Below are 23,856 nucleotides of genomic sequence, written 5' to 3' on the forward strand. Positions count from 1 at the left end.
GAATGGAATCCTCTGCATCAGAGTTCTCATAAGTAGGAATGGACAAATCCTGTTCATTAGAAAGGTCAGAAGAAACAGAGTCCTGTTCAGAATAAGTTCAGCCCTAGGCCTCTTAGAAGATGGGGGGATTGACTACCCTGATTAGAGTAATTAAATCTTCAGCCATTTTGATCATTTGTTTTTTAGGCATAGGGGCCTGAACATGTGGCCTGGGCGTCGGTTTTTTAGACATAGATCGAGATTTTGGCCTTAAAATTGAAGGTGGTGCTGGTTTAATATACAAATCTGTAGGCCTGAATACACCCTCAGAAGCCAGTGCCTGCACAGCGGCTCCGGACCCATCCAAGGTAGAGACATCCATGGGTTCCCATAGGTGAAGCACCTTGTGGCATACCGGACTCCGGAATGGGTCTCAGTAGAGACCTGCGAATCAGAAGTAGCAGGTATCAGGGGCTGCGAAAGCACCTCACTGAGTACCGGCAAACTGGTGACTGGCTTAGGAGAAGCGTCATCGGCAGTTTTGGACCTCAACGGCCTGTCTCTGTCTTTTTCTTTGCATTTTTTTGGTATTCCGGTAGTTGGATGGCTAACCGACATTTCTGGATAATTAAATCGAGAACAGAAATATTTACAAGCAAAAATGTACCGATGACGGATAGTGCCCTGATTAAATAAAGCACAAAACCGACAGCAAGATACGTTGTGGTCAGGGCCTAGGCAAGGAATACAGTACAAATGGAAATCCTTATGAGGTATTTGCTTCCCATAAGTAATACAATTATTAACTTTTACTGACATCGGTAAGGAGCAAGAAAAAGTTTCCCCAACGGGGTACTTAGCGTTTAAGTTGAAGACTTCGGTTCTGAAACTCGAAAACGAAAATTTCAGGAGTCAGCCGACCGGCAATTGCGAACTGCTTCTGCTTCGGGCACTGCGCGGCAAGAAGACTGATGTAATGGCGTTGCCTACATGTTTTATACCCCTGACGACCTGACGTCATGGAAGAAGGGACAGCAACCGACGTAGGACCCAAGACTTTGTTAATCAGGCTGACTGAGGGCAACCTGCCAGCAGATTACCCAAATGTAATGACTGCAACAGTGAAACACGAAGAACATCAATGTGAAGTCCATTTCAGATTGTTTTTAGAGAAAGAATTGTTGTATTGTTATTTTTAACATATAAAACATCTCTAATTATTAATTTTATAATAGCTTGTATACATCCTTCTGTCTCAGTCAATATTTTCTTCAAAAAGGACAATAAAAAAACTCATCTCAAGCTTAGAGAAACTAAATATGAATTTAAATATTAAGAAAATTGATAAAGTACTAGTGTAATTTTTGATCCACTACCAACATGGGATGAAAAGCATTCCTGCTCCAACAGAAAGGGAATAAATCTATTGTACCAAACTCCCTAACTTTCTTTCTCATTTGTTTGAGCTACATATATAAATTGCAATTTAAAGAAGACTATTATGTGATTAAATAACTTGTGACATTTTATTATTTTAACTTACTGGAATAGTTTCATCATTTACTGACAATCAATGTTATTCAAATGGTATACATATATCTGATAATGTTTGAAATATTTATATCATCTTAGTGTCATTGCTTTGTGGCATTTATACAAACTCATGTAACATAAAACAACTAGCATAGCATTGGATACGAACACATATATAATGTGAATCAACACAGAGAATATGTAAACATTTCATCCAATACTGCATAACAAATACTTAATATGGTTAACAATGGAACATTAAACTATTAACCTTTATAATGCGTTTGTATATGATTTTACAAATACTTCACATTACTAAGTTATAAAGTAACTTGTTGGGTGGTCTAAATGATTTCTGCATTCACACTGTTAGTCTAACTTCATTTCATTGAAATTTAAGCAACCAATCCTTGAATTTATTGCCACTAACTATGACAACATTAAGCAAATACTGCGAGTCTGCGTTTAGTCAATAAAAAGGATTAAACTTGCTTGCGTCCTTTCTGGGCTTTAAAAGCTTCACCACTAACTCCTCGCGAGCTGTTTTCCTCCTTTCTCATTCTAAACCCAAATGCTTTGGCCTTCTTTTCTTGCAGACGTCCTTGTATCTATTCAGCATTCTGTCAAGTTTATGTATACACAAAGGCAACAACTGACATAAATTCCATCCATACAGAGCAGCCCTGAACTAATGAGCTGGGCACAAATCAAATGTATATCCAGTAAAATCATATGCACTCAACTGCCAGTTTCAACAGCCACTCTACATACCGCTGATGCACCTTACTATACAATTCTCTCCTTCCAACTCACAAATATTTATCTCAATTATAGCACCTGACTTCTAGTATGCATAATCGTGGGCAAAGCCTTCAAGCATTACAAGTAAAACTTACCCACTTCTCATGTTCCCAGCCACTGCACCATCGCAACACGATCCTCCTTAATGGAGACAGATAAACAAATAACCTCGCATAAGAAATCAGTGATAATTACGGCATCATAAACTAGTGAATGCTGCTATCCAGATACAACTCTAATGAGCAGAGGCAACAAATAGTGTATTCAACACTTTCAAGTTACGGACCCATAATGTTTGAGAGTTGCCATCTATTTCACTAACCGCAACTGTTTGTATACCCAAGGCACGATCATTCTTCACAGCTTAAGCTGCATCCAATTTGTGATTACAGTGCCAACAGCCACAGGAGACATCATTTTCCCTCCCTTAACTCTTCCTTCCCATCGTTCATTCACCACCCCTTCCCATTCAACTCTTCCAGTATTTATAGGGTCCGATGTATTTTAAAAAAGGGTTGCAGCCCATAGTTCAATCACTTTAATTAAGAAAGTTAACATTATCTCAATCTAAGTCCACATCTCTACAACATTATAAGAGTTCACGTCATTTCGGGAAGCAGCCCCATACCACATCATATGCAGTCATTTAGTGCAGCTGTAAAATCAAGTGAAGCTAAGCAAACACGGCAACACATAGACATTTAAAATCATCAGATGCTTCACTTCAGCAAAACAACATGAATATGAGGAATATGCATTTCTTGGGATGAAAACGACACATTTCACTGTCCACAATTAAATCAAACGCCAGGCAAACGAAAACAATATTTATCAGGAAGAATATTTCATTTGCTGTTCACTTTTAAGTAGAAAATAGAAGCAACATATAAACTTCAAATATGTTATATGAAACTTAGCTGTTAGGATTTATTTATCCTTAGACTTTTTAAATTAATAAAAAATAACTGTTTAGTTGTTTCACTAAATTAAGTAATATATAAAGAAGTAGAAGTGTAAAGAGCAAATACTAAAGAATATTTCTGTTACTACCAATGAAGAATTTAAAAAAGACATACCTTTTTCATCCTGTAGATATGCATAAACATATATACACAGGTGTAAATTTTACATTTAAAGTTATGAACTAGCAATATGGATCAGCTGTTAATTATGTTGCAATTGATACTTTGAGAGATTTTGCTGGAATAGCAATCTTACATTAAGTTTTATGTTTTTTCTTTCTTACATCAGTCCAGGTATTCTTATCAGTTGCTCTTTTCAATGAAGGGGATGCCCAGTCCATATCTTCAGGAATAGATAAAAACACTGTTATTTTTAATTAACAAAAAGGCTTCATTCAGGTTGTTGACGGTTCTAATTTCATTTAAATGCTATATTTTGATTCTTGCAGGAAACACTAGTTGAGATTTAATGTTACTTTGTTTTAGTAGTTTAATTAATGGCTATGCCTTTTTCCTTTGTTCCAGAACTTTTGCTGAGTAATCATTCTGAAATCTTATTAAATTTTGATTGTATTTCAAAGGGCTTTTCCTCCACACAGTTTTAAGTACCAGTTCTTTGTCCATAAAAGATAAAAACCTTATTACAATTGACCTTGGTAATGTAGAAGAAGCAGCTGAAGGTGCTAACGTTGGATTTCCCCAGGCTCTGTGAGCTCCTTCGATGTCAAATGAAAAATCCTCTTTAAGGTCTAATCTTTCTGGAATCCATGTGTTTAGAAAATAAATTATGTCTCCACCTTCAGTCTTCTCTGGTAGACCGAAAATCCTAATGTCGGTCCTCTCCTTATTCTCTAATTCATCCACTTTATTGAGAAGCCAAGTATTTTGTTCAAGGAGAATGTCTCTCTGGGTTTCTTCTTCCTAGTCTTCCCTCAATATCACTTAAAGAAGTCTCTGTTTGTTATTTTACTTTGATGTTGTCGAAGAATTTCTTTAAATACATCTGTTTTTGACAATTCTCCTTCAGATTCTCTAGATTATCTTTAAAGTCATCCATTTTCAATGGCAGTTCTTGCAGTGTAGTGGTCAGAAGTAAGTTCCTTTTTTAGTGCTAAATCAGAGTGAGGGTTCTTTGAAGTGCTTATTTCTATCAGTTATAATAGTCTCCAATATATTTTGACAGGAAAATTCTTACAGATATCCACCAAAGTTTGTAAATTTGTATATCAGTCCTTCATCAATCTATTCTGGGTGTTTTTGTTAGAAAAATAAATATTTCAATTCCTGTATTCCATACTAGTTTAAGGAGCTCTAAAAATCTGCTGCCTTCAGTTAGTCATTCAGGCTCTGCCCCCCAAACAAACATTATAATATTGACGTAGCTGAAAAACACTGGAAACATGAGCCACAAAGCATCATAGAAAATGATGGTCTATATCACATGGGATCACCCATTACCAACATTTCAGAAGACAGATGTGAGAAAACCAGATAGAGTGGTCCAGAAAATAGCTAAGGACTCTAAAGACAACCATAAGGCATTCTTTAGCTATGTCAGAAACCTAGGAGGAAACTCCCAGATATGCTCAGAATTAGTTCAAAATGATGTGAAGATTACTGATCCTACAGACATTGCCAACATACTGGCTGACAGGTTCAGTGCAAACTTCTCCCCCCCTAAAGGAGAGAGATCTATACCAAATGATTGTAGCCCCCCAAACATCTCTAACGCCCATGTGAGAACTGCTCTCTCCAAGACAAAGAACACAGCATCCATGGGACCTGATGGTGTCCCCGGCTGTGTGCTCCATGAACTCAACGAGGAATTAAACCCACAGTTAGGACAGCTGTTTAATCTTAGTCTCACCTCCGGATATGCACTCCAGGAGTGGCGCAGCCACTGTGGTCCCACTCCACAAAGGCGGTGCCTCCACCGACCCTGGAAATTACCGTCCCATTAGCTTGACAAGCCTTATCTGCAAAGCCATGGAGAGGATCATAATGGATCTCATAAATAAAGACATAGGAACTTGCAGACTTTGGATCCAACCCAGTTTGGCTTTGTCAAAGGCAGATCATGCCTTTTAAACTTGGTTGACTTTTTGAAACAGTCACCAAGGCCATTGACGAGGAAAGGCAGTCCATACAGCCTACCTAGACCTGGCGAAGGCTTTTGATACAATACCTCACTCGGGTATCATTGAAAACTCATCAACTTAAATGTAAACCCATACATTACAAGATGGGTTGCAAACTGGCTGAGTGACAGAACCCACAGGGTCAGAGTTGCTGGCGCCATGTCAGACTCAAAGCCTGTCACAAGTGGTGTCCCACAGGGCTCAGTCCTGGGCCCACTCTTGTTTGGCATCTACTTTTCTGAAGTACAAGCAAACACAGGAGGGTTATGACTGACAAAGTTTGCAGATGACTGCAAACTGGGCGCCGTAGTTGAAAACTCATCCAACACAGATATCCTTCAGAAGGGTCTCACAGAAACGGATAACTGGTGCCAGAGCCATGGCCTAAAGTTAAATGCCAAGAAATGCATAGTCATACCCTTCGGAAAAATAAGGTTACCCCTAGCTACCATATAGGTGGCAATCCCCTGAACACAGAAGAAGTTATTAGGGACCTGGGAACCCAGGTTGACAGTAGCCTTTCATTCGACACTCATATTGCTAAAGTAGTTAGGAAGACCTTCTACATTGCCCACCTTATCATGAAGGGATTCACATCTAGATCAAGGAAGTCATAGTCTCCTATACTCATCACTCATCAGACCAATGATCGAGTACAATGCCCCATTCGGAATGTATCTGACCCGACACTTGCAGCAGCTGGAGAGGCCACAAAAGTTCCTCAACAAAAGGATAAAGGGTCTCAAAAATCTGTCTTATGCTGCCCGACTGAAAGAACTCCAGTTATATTCAGTTGCTTACTGCTTGCTCAGAGGTGACCTATGCCTGACATACAAGGCGATGTCAAACCCAGATTTGATGAACATGCTTCATCTCAAAAAATCTAGATCCCTCAGAGCCACAAGGGCGGGAGACTTAAACCTTGACACGGTTATTAATAGGACGTGCTGGAGGGATAGATTCATCACCCAAAGACTCCCTATGCTGTGGAACAAAATCCCGGTTTATGTGAGGCAGAGCACCTCGCTGGCCTTGTTCAAGAGGAATCTTGACCAATGGATGGGAGATCGCAGATACACCCCAGGGGTTACCTCAGTGTCACTGCTCGACAGAGGCACAGCAAAATAATGGGCATAGTTTCTCCAAACTAAAGGGGTGGCGTAAGCCACAAAACTATGGGCTAGGCTTATAAATGCCCTCGGGCAGATAGCCTAGTATGAACCTATGAACCTATGAACCATGTAAAGAAGACAAAAGTAGCACTGATCACTGAAATCGCTACATCCAGTGACTACAGTGTCTTGCGTACAGAGAGACACAAAGTAAAAAAATATCAGGATTTACAATCAGAAACGAGAGCAATGTGGAAGATAGATACCCAGACACTTCCAACATTAGGAGCAGCAATGGGTCTTATAAAAAAAGAATCTACAATCGTATTTAGATATATTACTGATCCATGTAACTCCATACAAACTGCAGAAGTAGTCTCTATTGGGCACATTGTGGGTGCTGCGAAGAGCACTTCTAGTTGACATCAAAGACTGAAATAATACTAATTTCATCAACTTTAATCATACTTTGAATTAGGAGTGGAGTCCATACCTGTCATGGTATTAGAAACCCAAACAATTTGGAGAAATTAAAAAGAGAGGTCATGGTTTAATGTCTTACGAAAAAAGAAATGCAGCAACCCCCCCACCCCCACAACATGCTGCACTACAGTATCAGTATTGGAAAAATTAATCCATCTACTTGATGTGGGAACAGAACGAACCCACAGCATTCTGCAAAGGTGAGCATCTTACCTACTGGGCTGCCTATATTCCCATTTAGAGAATGGACAAAATAAAGGGAATAAAATGTAAAATTATGTTCCTGGTTCTTATTAGGCTTATGTGGCTGGGGGTCCAAGAACATATAGTAGTCCAGAGGAGGAGGAGAAGAACTTGGAGACTTTAATGCAAAACATCTCTCTGCATTGTAGTAATGATGATGAACTGACGAAACAACTAGAAGAAAAAGCATGTCCTGACAGGTGTCAAAATGCAAACTAAAGGACTGTTCCTGTTTTTAAACCATAACTAGCACTTAAGGAAAGGGCAGAGGTGTTGTGTGCTATGCAAGTCCAAAGAAACTGACAACACCACATTTGGCACTGTACTGATCACTCAAGTCGGTTGTGAAAGGACTCTTTCCTGAAAAGCAACTTTGGACTACCTTAATTATATGTGACTGACTTCCCATCACAATGTTTTTTTTGACATTAGGTAATAACAGTATGTTAAACTGTTGTTACATGTTTTAAAGAGCTGGTCTTTTAGAATGTTTGCAAAACATTAGTTGCTTGGAAAAATCAAGGGTTTATAGAGGATTCTCTTTACACACACACACACACACACACACACATATATATATATATATATATATATATATATATATTTAACAATAGTGCAAGTTACAGATGGTGCAAATCTGGGGAGGGGGAGATTCTGAGGTTCAGAACACCCCTTATTTAAGTTTAAACAGTTGATAAAGAGATCAGACTTAGAGAAATGACACTGGGAGTCATTGTCAAGTTCCTCTTCTACCCCTCATTTCTTTCTTTCAAAATCTATCTTTATGTACATGGTGGGTGGCTGTAACTCAGCAGGCAAATACTGCTTAAAACATATGCACACGCACCCATAAAAGGGGAGTTTGGTTTGATCCTGTGAGGGGGAAGGATAGTTATCTATTACATCACAAGGATTGGTGTCTCTTTGGCCCATGTTCAGGGGGTTTTCAAAGCAGTTATTCATGTTAGTAAATTAAGAATCTCAAAGGGAAAGGTGGCCAAAGGCTGTGCCATAACTAAGAAAGGTAAAAAAACTGGGGGGGGCAAAAACACATTTAGATTTGAAATAACTCCAAGAAGATAAATTAAATGATATCCTTAAAATTAAATAAACAGTCTCACTATATGTTGAAAATAGAAGTTATGTTCTTACCATAACGTTCCATGTTAGTTGTCTTCTTCTCGCCTTCTTCTTGCTGGATGGGTTCGGAGCCGACCTCGGCTCCGACTCGGCCACTCTAAAAGCTCGAGAGTTGGTTCCACCGGCTCGAGGCTCCCCTTATATCCCACAATGCTAGGCGAGAGTTACCTCAGATCTCGTTTGTAAGCTAACCCCAGCTTATAATAGTAACAGAATAACTCTAAAACAGAGTCCACCTCTAACAACAGGAAGAAAGAAGGGTGACCTACATCCTGATCCAGGAAATATGCACAACAGCATATGCCTAAGAAAGAGGTGGTAGAAAGAGAGGTCACGATCACAACTCCTCTAGGTCTGTCCAGGCCAGGGGAAGGAGGGTGGGGCCTTAAGAAGAAGGCGAGAAGAAGACAACTAACATGGAACGTTATGGTAAGAACATAACTTCTATATGTTAAGTTGTCTATCTCGCCTTCATTCTTGCTGGATGGGACCGCCCCTAGCACCTTGTCCCGGGTGGCCTAACGGAACAGACTCCTGAGAACAGTGGAACCAAAATTAGCTCTATGCCTAGAAGCTAAATCCAACTTATAATGAGAAATAAAAGTGTGAGGAGTAGCCCAAGTAGCCGCTGCACAAATGGTGTCAATAGGCAGTCTGTCTTGGAAGGCTAAAGAAGTAGCCAAAGCTCTGGTGGAATGGGCTTTAGGTTTATTAGGCAATTTTTGTTGTCTAATTTCATATACCAGGGAAATCAAAGATGTTAGCCATCTGGATAATGATACCTTTGAAACTGAAAGTCCCTTTCTGCTTTCCGCATAGGAGACAAACAGCTGATCAGATTTTCTGAATTGTTTTGTTCTATCCAAGTAGTACCTCAATTGACGATGAACATCCAGGCAGTGTAATTTTTGTTCAGACCTATTGGAATACTCTGGAAAAAAGACAGGGAGGTCAATGCTTTGGTTTAGATTTGATGTCGAGACCACCTTAGGCAAAAAGGACGGGTTAGTTCGTAAGGATACTCTGTCCTTATGAAACAAAAGATAAGGAGGACGACAACTGAGTGCTTGAAGCTCTGAAACTCTTCTAGCTGATGTAATAGCTACCAGAAAAGAGTTTTCCATGATAGCAATTTAAAGGAACAGGAAGCTGCAGGTTCGAAGGGGAAGAATCAAAGAAGCAAGAACTAAATTTAGGTCCCAAGGAGAAGGAGGATTTCTTATAGGAGGTCTGAGAAGAAAAACTCCTTTCAAAAAGGCTTTGCAGAGTTTGTGGGACATTAGGGCAGATTCAGAAATACCCACATGAAAATTAGAAATAGCTGCCAAATGAACTTTAAGTGTAGAGGGAGATGAACCTGCATGGAAGAGTTCAGCTAGAAAATCAAGGACTAGTTGGATGGAAGTGAGGATCTATGTCCTTTCCTTGTGCCCAATATGAGAAGCGTTTCCACTTACTCAAATAAATCTTTCGAGTGGAAGATTTATGGGAAGCTATCAATATATCTCTAACAGAGTGAGATAATTGAGGAAGCCTGGCTAAGGTTGGAACTGGAGGAACCAAGCAGTGAGGTTCAGAGAGGGGAGGGAGCGATGAAACTGACCCGACTGATGGATCAAAAGATCTGGAACTAGGTCCAGATTCCACGGTCGCTCCAAGAGAAAAACGATGTAGAAAGGGGAACCACACTTGTCGAGGCCAGTAAGGAGCAATGAGGATCAATGAGGCCTTCTGAGCGATAGCTTTCTGAATTACTTGAGAGATCAGTGGGAAAGGAGGAAATGCATACAGAAGTCCCCGGGGCCAAACTTGGACTAGAGCGTCTCTGCTGGGTTGGCCTGGTAAAGGGAATAGAGTGAAATATTCTCTGCACTTGCTGTTTTGGGGAGTAGCAAAAAGATCGCAGCAAGGCTGACCCCACTTGAGAAAAATTTCTCTCACTACAGAGTCTTTCAGAGACCACTCGTGAGGCATGAGAATAGCTCTGCTCAACTTATGATTGGACTTCCCGGGGATGTGCGTTGCTATCAGAAAACGCTGAGAAGAAATCGCCCATTGCCACAGTCTGAGTGCTTCTCGACACAGGGGGTATGATCTGGTTCCGCCTTGTTTGTTGATGTACCACACTACAGACATATTGTCTGTCTGGATTGCAATTGTTCCCAAGGGAAGAGAGTCTTGAAGGGCTTGCAACGCTAAAAGCACTGCTCTCATCTCCAGAACATTTATGTGCAAGTGGCATTCGTTTGGTTGCCATGTGCCCTGGACTGTCCTGCCCTGATAATGCCCCCCCCACCCGATCAGGGAGGCATCCGTTGTCAGTGTAGCAACCGGAGGAGGTGGAACAAAAGGTCTTCCCGACAGGAGATGGGGGGAAGACATCCACCACATGAGATGCTTTTGCACGCCTGCGTGATCACAATGGTGTGAGACATTGGAAGTTCCTGCTATGACCATTAAGTAAAACGCATCCCCTGAAGGATCCGCATGTGGCATCTGGCTAATGGAAGGAGAGGTATGGTCGCTGCCATAATTCCCAACACCTTTAGAACTAACCTGGCTTTGATTCTGTTGTTGTTGAGAAGGAGTGATACCAATTTGTGAATGTCTGATATCCTTTGATGTGTTAGCCTTGCAGACATGTTTATCGTATCTAGATTTGCGCCTATGTAGGTAATAGTACAAGGTGACAAAACTGACTTTTCGCAATTTATTGAAATACCCAGTTTTGACAAACGCGAAAAGTATAATCTCTGGCCATCAGAAGGAGATGCTTGGTGGGAGCTGTGAGGAGCCAGTCGTCCAAATATGGAAACACCTGGAATCCTTGTCGTCTCAGGTGAGAAGCTACCACTGCCATGCATTTGGTAAACACCGGGGCAGTGGTGAGACCAAAGGGCAGGGCCCTGAACTGAAAATGACTGGTTCCCAGCCTGAAGCGGAGGAATCTTCTGGAGCGCCTGTTCATTTTATGTGATAGTACGCATCGAAGGTCTATAGAGCACATCCAGTTTCCTTTGCCCAAAAGGGGAAGGATGGATTGCCGCGTGACCATCCGAAATCTTGTTTTCTTGACTGATTTGTTCAAGACACTGAGATCCAATATCGGTCTCCAGTCCCCTGTTTTCTTTGGAACTAAAAAGAACCTTGAGTAGATTCCGGATCCTTGTTGGTCTGCTGGCACTGGCTGAATTGCTCTTTTGCAAGCAGTTTTGAAATTTCCAAAGCTGCTAGATCCCTTTGAGCGGTGGAACATCTGGAAGGGATTTTTTGACTGATTTGGAAAGCGAAGAAAGGGGATAGAATAGCCTTCGAAATGATGGACTGTACCCATTTGTCTTGAGTCAGGGATAGCCAGGCTTCTGGGTACAGTGACAATCTTCCCCGACTGCCTCCGGTTGGGCAGTCGGGCAACACCTCAGGGATGCTGAAAGGGCTTGTCAGGAAGGCTTCCGATTGCCCTGGTTCTGCGGACCCCCTGCCCCTAGGGCGGCGCCTACCATTGTTATTCCGCCTCTGCCTCTGGCGGGAAACGACTCTAAAGGCCAGGCTAAGTCCCTTGAGATTGTTTACGGAACCACATCTTTCCACCTTCTGGCCTTTGGGGTAAGGCCTGGAAGGAGTAGAAAACGGACTGACGGCAGAAAGGGTCTTGCCATCAGTCTCAAGCACCTAGTCAAGGTTTCTTTCACTTGAGGACCAAAGAGGATGATCCATCAAACGGGAGTTCGTGAAAGACGCCTTGAAGGGGTCCGCAAATTGCATAGCCGCATCCAGGCATGCCTACGTAAGGCCACACCTGTCCCTGCGGCTCTGCTCGCTCCATCAGCCGTAAGAAAGGAGGCGCATGGAGGAGTTGGATATGGAATTAAGGGTAGCCAGCTGCGTGTTCATCTTGTCTTGAAACCCGCAGCTGTAGGATCCTTTAACATTTCACCGCTTCCTTGATCAAGTCCCTTTGAAGACGAGTAAAATGGCACAGGTAGTTCAGCTTAACGCATGGTAAATGTCGCTGAGGAGAACATCCGCTTCCGTACCTATCCATGGACCTAGATTCCTTGTTAGGTGGATGGACAGGTACTGAAGGATCAGCTAGTTCCTTCTTTGTGGCAGCAGCTACCACCATAGCATCCACAGAAACTCCTTTGTTAAAAATTGTTTGTCTGCTGGAGCTGTTATGAACTTAGAGGGTCTCCTGGGAGTGGGGTCCACTGAATCAGGAGCCGCCCATGCCTTCTTAGCAACCACCTGCATGAGGGGTCGAAGGGGGACACCCAGGAGGTGGAAGGACGAGAGCCAACGCCTCAAGATACACAGATTCGTCCTCTGAAGGGTTGAGGGCTGGCCAATTTCCCTCTGTTTCAGGATCTCCAGAATGTCTGCAAATGAGACATCTTCAGAAGGGGAACGGGGAACCCTCAGAATCATCCAAATCTGTGTCTGACGTGATAGACTCAGGTGAGTCAATGTGTTTCCTCTTACACTTCCTCTTCCGAGGGGGCTCTTCTGCCAAATCAGGAGAGGCCTCGAAGAGGATGAAATCCCACAGGGGCTCCTGAGGAGCTGGCTCTCTGCGGTCCGGGATGAGGGAGTGAGTCGACTTAGCCTGAGGCACCATAGAGGGAGGGGCGGACGGAGCCGACTGTGGAGTAGAGCCAGGCTCTAACACACTCCGCATGACCTCGAATGCACCCCTGTCAGGCAGAGCCAGAGGTCCCCGCCCGAGAAGCTAAGAACCCCTCGGCACCGACAGTGATGGCTCCGAGGTCGATGTCGGAGCCGAACTCACCAGCGCCAAGCCCGAGAGGGAGAGGGGGTCGGACAAGGGTCCGATGCCACTCACCCCTCGAGCCGACGAGGGAAGTCCGCGCCGAGATTCTTCCAAAGAAGAAAACGGAGCGACGACGGAGCCGAAGACAATTGTATCGGCTCCGACGTAATCACAGTCTCGGTTCTGACACGACCGCCCGAACTCAAGAGAGTCAAGGAGGAATATGTTGATGGACCGGGCAGGCATCGACTGATGAGTCGGGCTCTGAAGCATCTGGGCCAGTGCCTCGGACTTAAGTAGTCGACTCACTACCCTCTGAAGGTCATGATCCGACAGCCTCGATGACCTAGAGGAGTGAGACCTTTGGCCCGCTCAGACAGCAGGGGAGATCCTGGAGCCGAATGAACGGAGCCAAGAGATGGTGACCTGGACCTCTTCCTAGTTGTCGGCTCCGAAGGTCTGGTGGGAGCCGACACGGAACTTATAACCTCGCCCGCCGAGCAGGGTGCCACAGAAACTGTGGACTGTGACTTATCGGCTCCAGCCGGAGCCGATGAAGGCAAAGGTTGTGAAACCTTAGGTCTCGTCTCAGTTGCCGGAGCCAAGACCTAGATGCCTTAGAGGGCTTCCCTGTTGAAACAGACAGGGAATCCTCTGGCTTGAGTAAGCCTCTAAGAATTAATTTATTCTTTCTTTCCTGCAGGACCCTGGGGCTGAAGCCATGGCACACAGCACAGGAGTCCTGCAGGTGCAAAGGCCCCAGACAATAGACACAAGAAGTGTGAGCGTCTGTCAGAGACATTTTCTGACAGCACGCATCACACTTCTTGAATCCGGAGACCTTTGCTTCTTTAGACATTTTGTCTGAACAGGTGTACACAAACACGCACACAAACACACTAGTTATACCCTGTCAGGTTAATACAATAAAAATAGTAGTAATACTAGTAATTTAAACTACAATAAACACACACACTCCACTAGGGAAGGAAAGGCCTATAGGCCCAAGGGAAGAACCAAAGGTTCTTGGGGAAAGAAACGGAAATTTTTTGGTGGGAGGAATAAAAGTTTTCTAACCTACACTAACTAAGTAAAAATATTAAATTAAAGGGGTTTTTAAAGACTAATTTTCACAAGAAAATAGTACTCACCAGGAACCGGTAGAAACAACCAACCTCGAAGCTGTAGCGGCAAACGAGATCTGAGGTAACTCTCGCCTAGCATTGTGGGATATAAGGGGAGCCTCGAGCCGGTGGAACCAACTCTCGAGCTTTTAGAGTGGCCGAGTCGGAGCCGAGGTCGGCTCCGAACCCATCCAGCAAGAATGAAGGCGAGATAGACAACTTAACATGTTAAGTTATGAAAGGGGGAACATACATCTAAGAAGGAAAGAGATAAAAAAGGAAAAAGACCAGGCAATCTAGTAGGTAGTTACAGTTTCTCTGAATGTGTGTGTGTGGGGTAGTTAAAATAGTTGTATAGTATGTAGATCTTTAGTCCGATTAATGGTTGAATAGGAAGATTTGGAAATTTCGAGGTGTTATGCAAACAAGAAAGAGTAGCAACCAAGTAAAGAAAAGAAGGTAGGGGGGAGCCATGGTATGTCAAAAATGTCTCAAATTGTGCACTGGACACACCCTCCAAAGAAGGGGGGTAAATGAGATATAGCTCTACAACCTATAAAGGGGCTAAGGCCCCCATCATGTAAGATAGAACATTTGTATATAGTAAGGAAATCATTTCTGGGGGGGACGGCGGCCAAGACATAATGGAAATAGTGGCAGACCACTTTTGGAGGGAACAGATTTGCAAGGAATTTTAGTAATAAGTGGTTTGAAAAGTAATAAACTACAAAAGAGAAATAGGTATATATTAAGCAATTATGCAATTAACAGAAGGTGTTATGACTAATCAGCAGGACATACTGGTTAAGGATAGTGGACTAGGCAGAAAAATGAATAATGAATGAAATTAAACATATGGCCTTAGAAAATGCATGGAATGGTAGGACAAGTGGGAGAGAATACTTAATTTAAAAAGGCAAGAGACTGATATTGCTTACTACAGGAAACTCGCATGACAAAAGAGGAACATATAAAGCTAGGAAGAAAGGGGAGTATGGTTTTGGCACAGGATGTATACAAGGCAGGGAGAAGGATGGGAGCTGTGATAACAGTAAGAAGGATGGACACGATTAAGAGAGAATATCAAATCAGTAATGGAGATGGTTGTATGGCACTGTGGAGGAGAAGAATAACGGAGGAAAATGATATTGACATCAGTATAAACACATATATATATATGCGCGTGCACATGCACAACACACACACTTAACTGCCTGTATTTTCACTCAAGGTAGTATTTCACATGCAAGAGGGTTTGTTGACAGCTGGGGAATGGAATATGATACTTAGAAAAGAGGAAACCAGCCTAGGGAATGGTAGATTGAAAAGAACAAAAGGACGGATTATGAAACACTTATTGATGTCACTGGGATTATTAGATGTATGGGCATTAGATAAGAACAAGTGAGAACACATACATCTTCTACAGTGTAAAGTTGAGAACATTGTCTACTATCAATAAGACTTTTGTGAATAGAAAAGACGAGAAGGTTGTCAAAAAGTTACAGGACTGGTCCACAATTTATTTTGATCATGCTACAGTGGAGACAGAGTGAGGATTAGGAGACAAAGTTAAGGGGAATTAAACACCGGAGTTTTCCAGTTAGCTGGCTAAAACAAATAAATAAAACAAGCAGATTTGGGGATGGTTAAAAGAAAAGATGGAAGGTGAAATAAAGAAACATGAAATCAATGATGTTAAAAGGGACATTATCCCATTGTATATACAAATGTAAATCAAAAGAAAGTTAAGTACATTACTAGGGTAAGAATGATACAGGAATTTGAGACCAAGAGAGTGACAGAACTACTGCTGAAAAAAGAGGACTTCGCAAAAAAAGAGGAAGGAGTTAAGAGGATTTAAAACAAAAAGCTACAAAATGGAAGGACGACAAAATATGGGCTCCAGATTATAGGTTCATAGGTTCATAGATTATCATTGAAGGAGCTTCAGTGGCAGCAGTTAGGGCGCTAGTAGTCAAACTTCAGTAAAAAGTAAAACGGCAGTTTGTCAAATAAGGCGGCAAGATGAAGATAATCAGAAAGTGCAGACATTTAGGGATTACTATCATAGACTTTACAGGAATGAACACAGAAATAAATCAAATTAACAGGGTGGAAAAGATTCTGCAAACAATAACTATGCCAAGGATTAACAGTGGGTGATGCAGAGAAAATGAAAGGAGAGAACAGAATCTGAAACAGAAAAGGCACTGTCAGAGCAGAACAGGAATAAAACACCAGTGAGTGATGGATTACCCATGGAGTTTTGGCAAATGGGGGAAAAAAGGTAATGAGGGCCTGGAAAGGGCAGCATAATGTGATCTGGAAGTGTGTGTGTGTGTGTGTGTGTGGGGGGGGGGGGGGGGGGCAGTGCCCAGATTCATGGAAAAAATTAATTTTAGCAGTAATAAGAAAGGAGGGGAAAGATCCTATAGTGGTCTCATCCTACGGCTTAACAATACTAATTTCATGAACTTGAAATCCTGACTTAGGAATGGGTCCATTCCCATCACGTTATTAGAAAACCAAAGGATTTAGAGAAATTAAACTGGGTGAAACCATGATTAAAAAAAATTATGCATATAAAAGCAAAGTATTTGAGAGCAGTAATACCATATTTGGTGGACCTGGACCAATGAGAATTCAATGAATGGAGAAGGACACAGGATAATTCACCAGGACTTTAATAATACAAGAGGTATAAAAAGAAAGGAAACAAGTAGCTTTCTTAGCACGTGATGCAGACAACCCCTTTGACAGGGTAGACTGGGGATATTTATTTTAGGTGTTAAGAAATTAGAAGTTATGTACCTACCATAACGTTCCATGTTAGTTGTCTTCTCTCGCCTTCTTTCTTGCTGGATGGGTTCGGAGCCGATCCTCGGCCCGACTGCACTTGCTAAGCTCGAGAGTCACTTTTACCAGCTCGAGGCAGCCCCATATCCCATGATGCAAGGCGGTAAATACCCAGATCTCGTTTGTACCTAGAGGGACAACTGCCTAGTATAAAAAAACTTTCCACTAAGGAAAGAAGAGCAACTAGCCTAAAGGGCTGTAAGGGGAAACCAGATAAATAAAACTAGAACTAACTGGTGCCCAAAAATATTCCAGAGACAAGGGAGATCAAGGTCTGTCCAGGCAAGGGGGACAGGAGGGTCAAGAAAGAAGGCGAGAGAAGACAACTAACATGGAACGTTATGGTAGGTACATAACTTCTAAATGTTAAGTTGTCAATCTCGCCTTCATTCTTGCTGGATGGGACCGCGTCCCTAGCACCTCTGTCCTGGGTGGCTCAATGGAACAGACTCTTGAGAACCGTGGAACCAAAACTGGCCCTACTCCTGGAGGCCAAATCCAATTTGTAATGAGAAACAAAGGTATGAGGAGTGGCCCAAGTGGCTGCTGCACAAATAGTATCTAAGGGTAGCCTAGCCTGAAAAGCTGTAGAAGTGGCTAGGCCTCTAGTGGAATGTGCCTTTGGTTTCGAGCACAGTTGTTTGCCCCTAAGTTGATAAATGTCAGAAATGGTGGAAGATAGCCATCTAGATAAGGTCACTTTGGAAACAGGGTGGCCTTTCTTATTTTCAGCATAAGAAAGAAAAAGCTGATCAGACTTCCTGAATTGCTTTGTTCTGTCCAAATAATATCCGAGTTGTCTGTGAACATCTAGATAATGCAATTTTTGTTCTGATCTGTTGGAATAATTAGGAAAAAATACAGGGAGATCAATGGATTGGTTTAAATTTGTTTTTGAAGCAACCTTAGGCAAAAAGGATGGATTAGTTCTCAAGGATACTCTGTCCTTGTGGAAGACCAAATATGGGGGACGAACAGAGAGGGCATGAAGTTCTGACACTCTCCTAGCCGAGGTAATAGCGACAAGGAAGAGTGTCTTCCACGAAAGAAACTTCAATGAACATGAAGCAGCTGTCTCGAAAGGAGGAAGAATTAAGGATGTCAGCATTAGATTTAAGTCCCATTGTGGAGGAGGAATCCTGACAGGAGGTCTCAGGAGAAAAATTCCTTTCAAAAAAGCTTTACAAAGCTTTTGGGACATAATGTTGTGATCTGCAAATCTGACATGAAAGTTCGAGATTGCAGCCAACTGAACTTTGACCGTGGAAGATGAAGAACCCGAGTGAAAGATTTCCGCTAGAAAATCCAAAACTGCATGAACAGGGGCAGTAAAGGGATCTATGTTCCTCGATTTCGCCCAAAGGGAGAAACGTTTCCACTTGCTAGTGTAAATCCTTCTAGTAGAGGATTTAAGGGAAGCTACTATGATATCTCTAACGGGGTTAGAGATCACAGGAAGCCTGGCTAAGGAAGGAAGTGGAGCAACCAAGCTGTGAGGTTGAGAGAAGGGATGGACCGATGCAGCTGACCCGATTGGTGTATCAGAAGATCTGGCACTGGGTCCAGATGCCACGGCTGCACCAAAAGATGACGATGAAGGAACGGAAACCAAATTTGTCGAGGCCAATACGGGGCAATGAGAATCATTTTGGCTCTCAAAACGGTAGCTTTCTGGAGTACTTGAGATATCAATGGAAAAGGAGGAAAGGCATAAATAAGTCCCTGGGGCCAATCTTGGGTAAGAGCGTCTCTGGGAGGATGGCCCAGAAGTGGGAAGAGAGAGAAGAAGACTGGGCATTTGCTGTTTTGGGGTGTAGCAAAAAGATCGCAACATGGGCGGCCCCACTTCTGAAAAATCTCCTCCACTATAGATTGCTTGAGAGACCACTCGTGAGGCATGAGTATAGCTCTGCTCAATCTGTCCGCTAAAATGTTGGTTTTCCCAGGAATATGCGTTGCGACCAGAAACCGATGAGAGGAGATCGCCCATTGCCAAAGTCTGAGAGCCTCTCGACACAAGGGATAGGACTTGGTTCCGCCCTGCTTGTTGATGTACCATTATATGGACATATTGTCCGTGTGAACTGCAATCGTTCCTAAGGGAAGAAAGTCGTTGAGGGCTTGCAACGTTAAAAGCACTGCTCTCATCTCTAGGACGTTTATGTGCAGATGGTATTCGAACGGTTGCCACGTCCCATGAACCATCCTGCCCTGATAATGACCCCCCCCACCCGATCAGGGAGGCGTCCGTAGTGACTGTGGCTACCGGGGCCGGGAAAACAAAGGGTCTGGCCTGATGGACTTGGGGAGAAGAAATCCACCAGGATAGATGGTTTTTGCAAGTTTGTGTCACCAGGATCTGGTGACGCATGGGAAGTTGTTGGTAGGACCATTGTGTGAACAACATCCATTGAAGGAGACGCATGTAAAAACGGGCCAAAGTAAGAAGAGTAATGGCAGCTGCCATGGGGCCCAATACTTTTAGGACCAGCCTGGCTTGCACCTTTTTGCTGGCAAGGATGATCCGCACATGGTTTTGGATATCTAGGATTCTCTGGCTTGTGAGGTTTGCTGACATCCGAACAGTGTCTAAATTTGCGCCTATAAATGTAATAGATTGGCAGGGCAATAAGGAGGATTTTTCGTAGTTGACCGAAATTCCTAAATGAGTGCAGAGATTTAGGGTGTAATCTCTGGCTTGGAGAAGTTGATGCCTGGTGGTGGCTGAGAGGAGCCAGTCGTCGAGATACGGAAACACCTGGAATCCTTGACGTCTCAGGTGAGCCGTGACCACTGCCATGCATTTGGTGAATACTCTGGGGCTGTAGTGAGACCAACGGGCGGGCTCTGAATTGAAAATGACTGGACCCCAGCCGAAAGCAGAGAAACCTTCTGGAGCGTCTGTGGATTTTTATGTGATAGTACGCATCCTGAAGGTCTATTGAGCACATCCAGTTGTCTTTGCCTAAGAAGGGCAAAATCGATTGAAGTGTGACCATTCGAAATCTTGTCTTCTTCACAGACTTGTTGAATCTGCTGAGGTCCAATACTGGTCTCCAATCTCCCGTCTTTTTGGGAACCAAAAAGAACCTTGAGTAGATTCCGGGCTTTGAATGGTTTGTTGGAACTGGCTGAATGGCCCTTTTTTGTAGAAGCTTTGATACTTCTAATTTTGCGATTTCCCTTAGACCGGGTGGAACATTTGGAAGGGAATTTTTGTGAGGGAAGGGACTTTTCCTCGAAAGGAATCTTGTAACCCTCGGATATGATCGACTGTACCCATTTGTCTTGCGAAAGGGAAAGCCAGGCTTCTGGGTACAGCGATAATCTTCCCCCGACTGCCTCCAAGGATGGACAGTCGGGCAACACCTCAGGGATGCTGGAAGGGCTTGTCAGAGAGAGGCTCTCTGCTGCCCTGGTTCTGGACCCCTCTGCCCCTAGGGGCGCCTATTATTATTACCCCCTCCGCCTCTAGGGGTAAACTGACCACGTGTGTCCGGCGTGACTCCCTGAGATTTTCGGAACCACATCTTTCCCCCCCTTCTGTCCTTTAGGGTAAGGCCTAGAAGGGGTGGAAAAACGGACTCCTACGGCAGAAAGAGTCTTGCCATCTTGCTCACACCTGGTCAAAGTATCCTTCACCTGAGGACCAAACAATGTTGACCCATCGAAGGGAGAGTTTGTGAAGGACGCCTTAAAGGGATCTGCAAAATTACAGAGCCGCATCCAGGACTGACGTCTAAGAGCCACTCCTGTCCCTGCAGCTCTACTCACTCCATCTGCTGCATAAGAAATCAGCCGCATGGAGGAGTTGGTAATGGAGTTAAGGATTCCTAGCTATGAAGCAATCTTATCCTGAGCCCCTACAGCTGAAGGATCCTGTACTACTTCACCTAATTCTTTAAGGATGTCCCTTTGAAGTCTGGTGAAGTGACATAAATAATTCAGCGAACGCATGGCAAAGGTCGCTGAGGAAAACATCCGCTTACCATACCTGTCCATGGTCCTAGAATCCTTGTTAGGAGGATGGACTGGTACGGAAGGATCTGCAAGTTCCTTCTTGGTGGCCGCCACCACCATGGCATCAACGGGGACACCTTTTGTAAGAAATTGTTTCTCGGAAGGGGCTGTAATAAATTTAGAAGGCCTCCTGGGAACTGGTTCCACGGAATCAGGAGATGCCCACGCCTTCCGAGCTATCACCTCCATGAGGGGGTCGAAAGGCGGAGACACCCAGGAGGTGGAGGTTCGAGATCCAAACGCCTCTAGGTATACCGACTCATCCTCGGAGGGATTAATGGAGGGCCAGTTTCCCCTCTGTTTTAGGAGTTCTAGGATGTCTGAAAAAGAGACATCCTCAGAGGGGGATCTTGTGGACCCCTCCGACTCATCTAAGTCGGTATCTGAAGTTGTAGACTCAGGGGAGTCTAGGTGCTTCCTCTTACAGGTCCTCTTATGCTAAGGATCTCCTGACGGATCAGAAGAATCGTCGGAAGAGGGGGTTCTTCCCAGTGGGGAAACCTAAGGCGGTGGATCTCTCGGTCCGGGAGCAAGAGAGTGGGAAGAGACATCTACAGGCACCATAGAGGGAGGAGCTAAGGGGATAGACTGCTGACTGAGCCCGAGGGCCAGCACACTCCTCATCACCTCGAAGGCTCCCCTCCCAGGGAGATTCGAGAGACCCCGCTCCGAAGAAACAGGGGCTCCCGGGCCCACCGAAAGGGAAGGCTCCGAGGCAGATGTCGGAGCCAAGCTCACCAAGGCTGAAGCCCCAAGGGGAAGAGCAGGGTCGAACAAGGGTCCGATACCACTCACCCCCTCGGAACAGACCAGGGAAGCCCGACCACCGGATCCCTCCAAGGAAGGTCTCGAGGAGGAGATAAGAGTAGAAGCTGAAGGAGCAGAAAGGGGTGGTATCTGCCCCGCAGCCGTAGCAGTGACTATTCCAATAGACTCCGGCTCCGAGCTCTGGAGGAGAGTCGAAGGAGGAACTTGAAGAGGGTGTGGACTAGTAGTCGTCTGTTGAGATGGACTATGAAGCATTTGGGCTAGTGCCTGTGATTTTAACAATCTGCTTACCATTCTCTCCAAATCATGGTCTGAGAGCCTGGAAGACCTAGATGATCGGCTCCGATGGCTCCGCTCCGAAAGAAGAGGAGAGGTCGGAGCCGACAGTATCTGCTCCAAAGAGGGAGACCTGGACCGCTTCCTCGACGGAACCATCGGAGCCGAAGAACCCTCGGTTCCAGACGGAGCCGACAACTTATCGGCTCCAAGCCTGGTCATAGATGTATCGGCTCCGACTGGAGCCGACACAGGCAAGGAAATAATGGTATTGGAGCCAGCTGGCGCCGATACCGAAGTCTTCGACACATGGTGGTCGGAGCCGGTCGGAGCAGACACCAATGTGGCAATTAAAGTATCGGTGCCGAAGATTTAGTCAAAATAAGATCGGCTCCAGCGGGAGCCGATCTCGACTCCAAAGGAGTCGGAGCCAGGGCCGAAGGCTTAGTAGCAGAAGCCTGGGCCTTCGAGGTCTTAGAGGGCTTACCCGAAGCAGATTTGGCCGGGGAACCCTCCGGTTTAAGTAGTCCTCTTAAAATTAATTTATTTCTCCTTTCCTGCAGGACTCTCTGGCTGAAAGAGTGACAAATAGCACAGGAGTCCTGCAGGTGGAGAGGTCCCAGGCAATAGACACAAGAAGTGTGACCGTCTGTCAGAGACATATTCTGACAGCACGAGTCGCACTTCTTGAAGCCTGAGACCCTCTGTTCTTTGGACATAGTGAGCACACACACAAAACACACTACTCACACAGTCCCAGAATCAGAAAATTTAACTTAAAATGGGGAAAAATAAACTCACACACACGCCCTGACAAGAAGGGATGGGAGAGGATTGAAGGCCCGACTAAGTAAAACTACAAGGGAAACAGTAAACTAGGAGCTAGAGACCCTAAAACAATCTAAAAGTGACAAATACACTAATATATGAGAGAAAAAGGAGGAATGGGGTGACTAAAATTTGAATAACAAATTACTTACCAAGAGCTGGTAAAAGGAGTACCTCATCAGCGAAGCGGCAAACGAGATCTGGGTATTTACCGCCTTGCATCATGGGATATGGGGCTGCCTCGAGCTGGTAAAAGTGACTCTCGAGCTTAGCAAGTGATGAGTCGAACCCATCCAGCAAGAATGAAGGCGAGATTGACAACTTAACATGGTAGGTTTTCCATCACAATTAGTGTAAGTTTTGCAGATTTAGTATGAGGGAACAGCAGCTCAAGTAGTAATAGTGGAGAGGTTTGTCTACATCCTTAGATACCTAATGGGAAACTTGTTTGAGAAGTCCATTATCCTATCATCTGTTTACATGGAAGTGGATACAGGTGGTTAGAATATGGAACTCAAGATAGCTCTTTACACAGATCATGCAAATATTTAGGTTCATAGGTTCATACTAGGCTATCTGCCCTAGGGCATTTATAAGCCTAGCCAGAGTGTGTTTGGTGATAGCCGGGGTAAACCTACGATCTCCCATCCACTCATCAAGATTTCTCTTGAAGAGAGTCAATGTGGGACTCTGCCTAACCTGGACTGGGATTTTATTCCAGAGTGAAGGGAGCCTCTGGGTTATGAATCTGTCCCTCCAGCATGTCCTATTTATTTCAGTGCTGAGGTTCAAGTCTCTCGAGCGCGTAGCTCAATGGGA

General features: G+C 44.0%; 1 protein-coding gene across 2 annotated transcripts in view; it reads right to left on the reverse strand.

The window, feature by feature from the left end:
- THG1L (tRNA-histidine guanylyltransferase 1 like) overlaps positions 1-23,856 on the reverse strand; it is a 469,543-nt gene that overhangs the window by 60,117 nt on the left and 385,570 nt on the right. The window contains exon 6 of one of the 2 annotated variants that reach the window (XM_044069328.1): positions 2,408-2,454. The exons of the other annotated variant lie outside the window; for it this stretch is intronic. Coding sequence (XP_043925263.1) covers positions 2,416-2,454 — 39 coding nt within the window. The 3' untranslated portion in view covers positions 2,408-2,415. Of the gene's footprint in view, positions 1-2,407; positions 2,455-23,856 lie in introns of those variants that run through there. 2 annotated transcript variants of the gene reach the window in all.

This window comes from Protopterus annectens, chromosome 4.part0 (genome assembly GCF_019279795.1).
Source record: "Protopterus annectens isolate FY-2018-M chromosome 4.part0, PAN1.0, whole genome shotgun sequence".
In the NCBI taxonomy this organism is placed as follows: Eukaryota; Metazoa; Chordata; order Ceratodontiformes; family Protopteridae; genus Protopterus; species Protopterus annectens.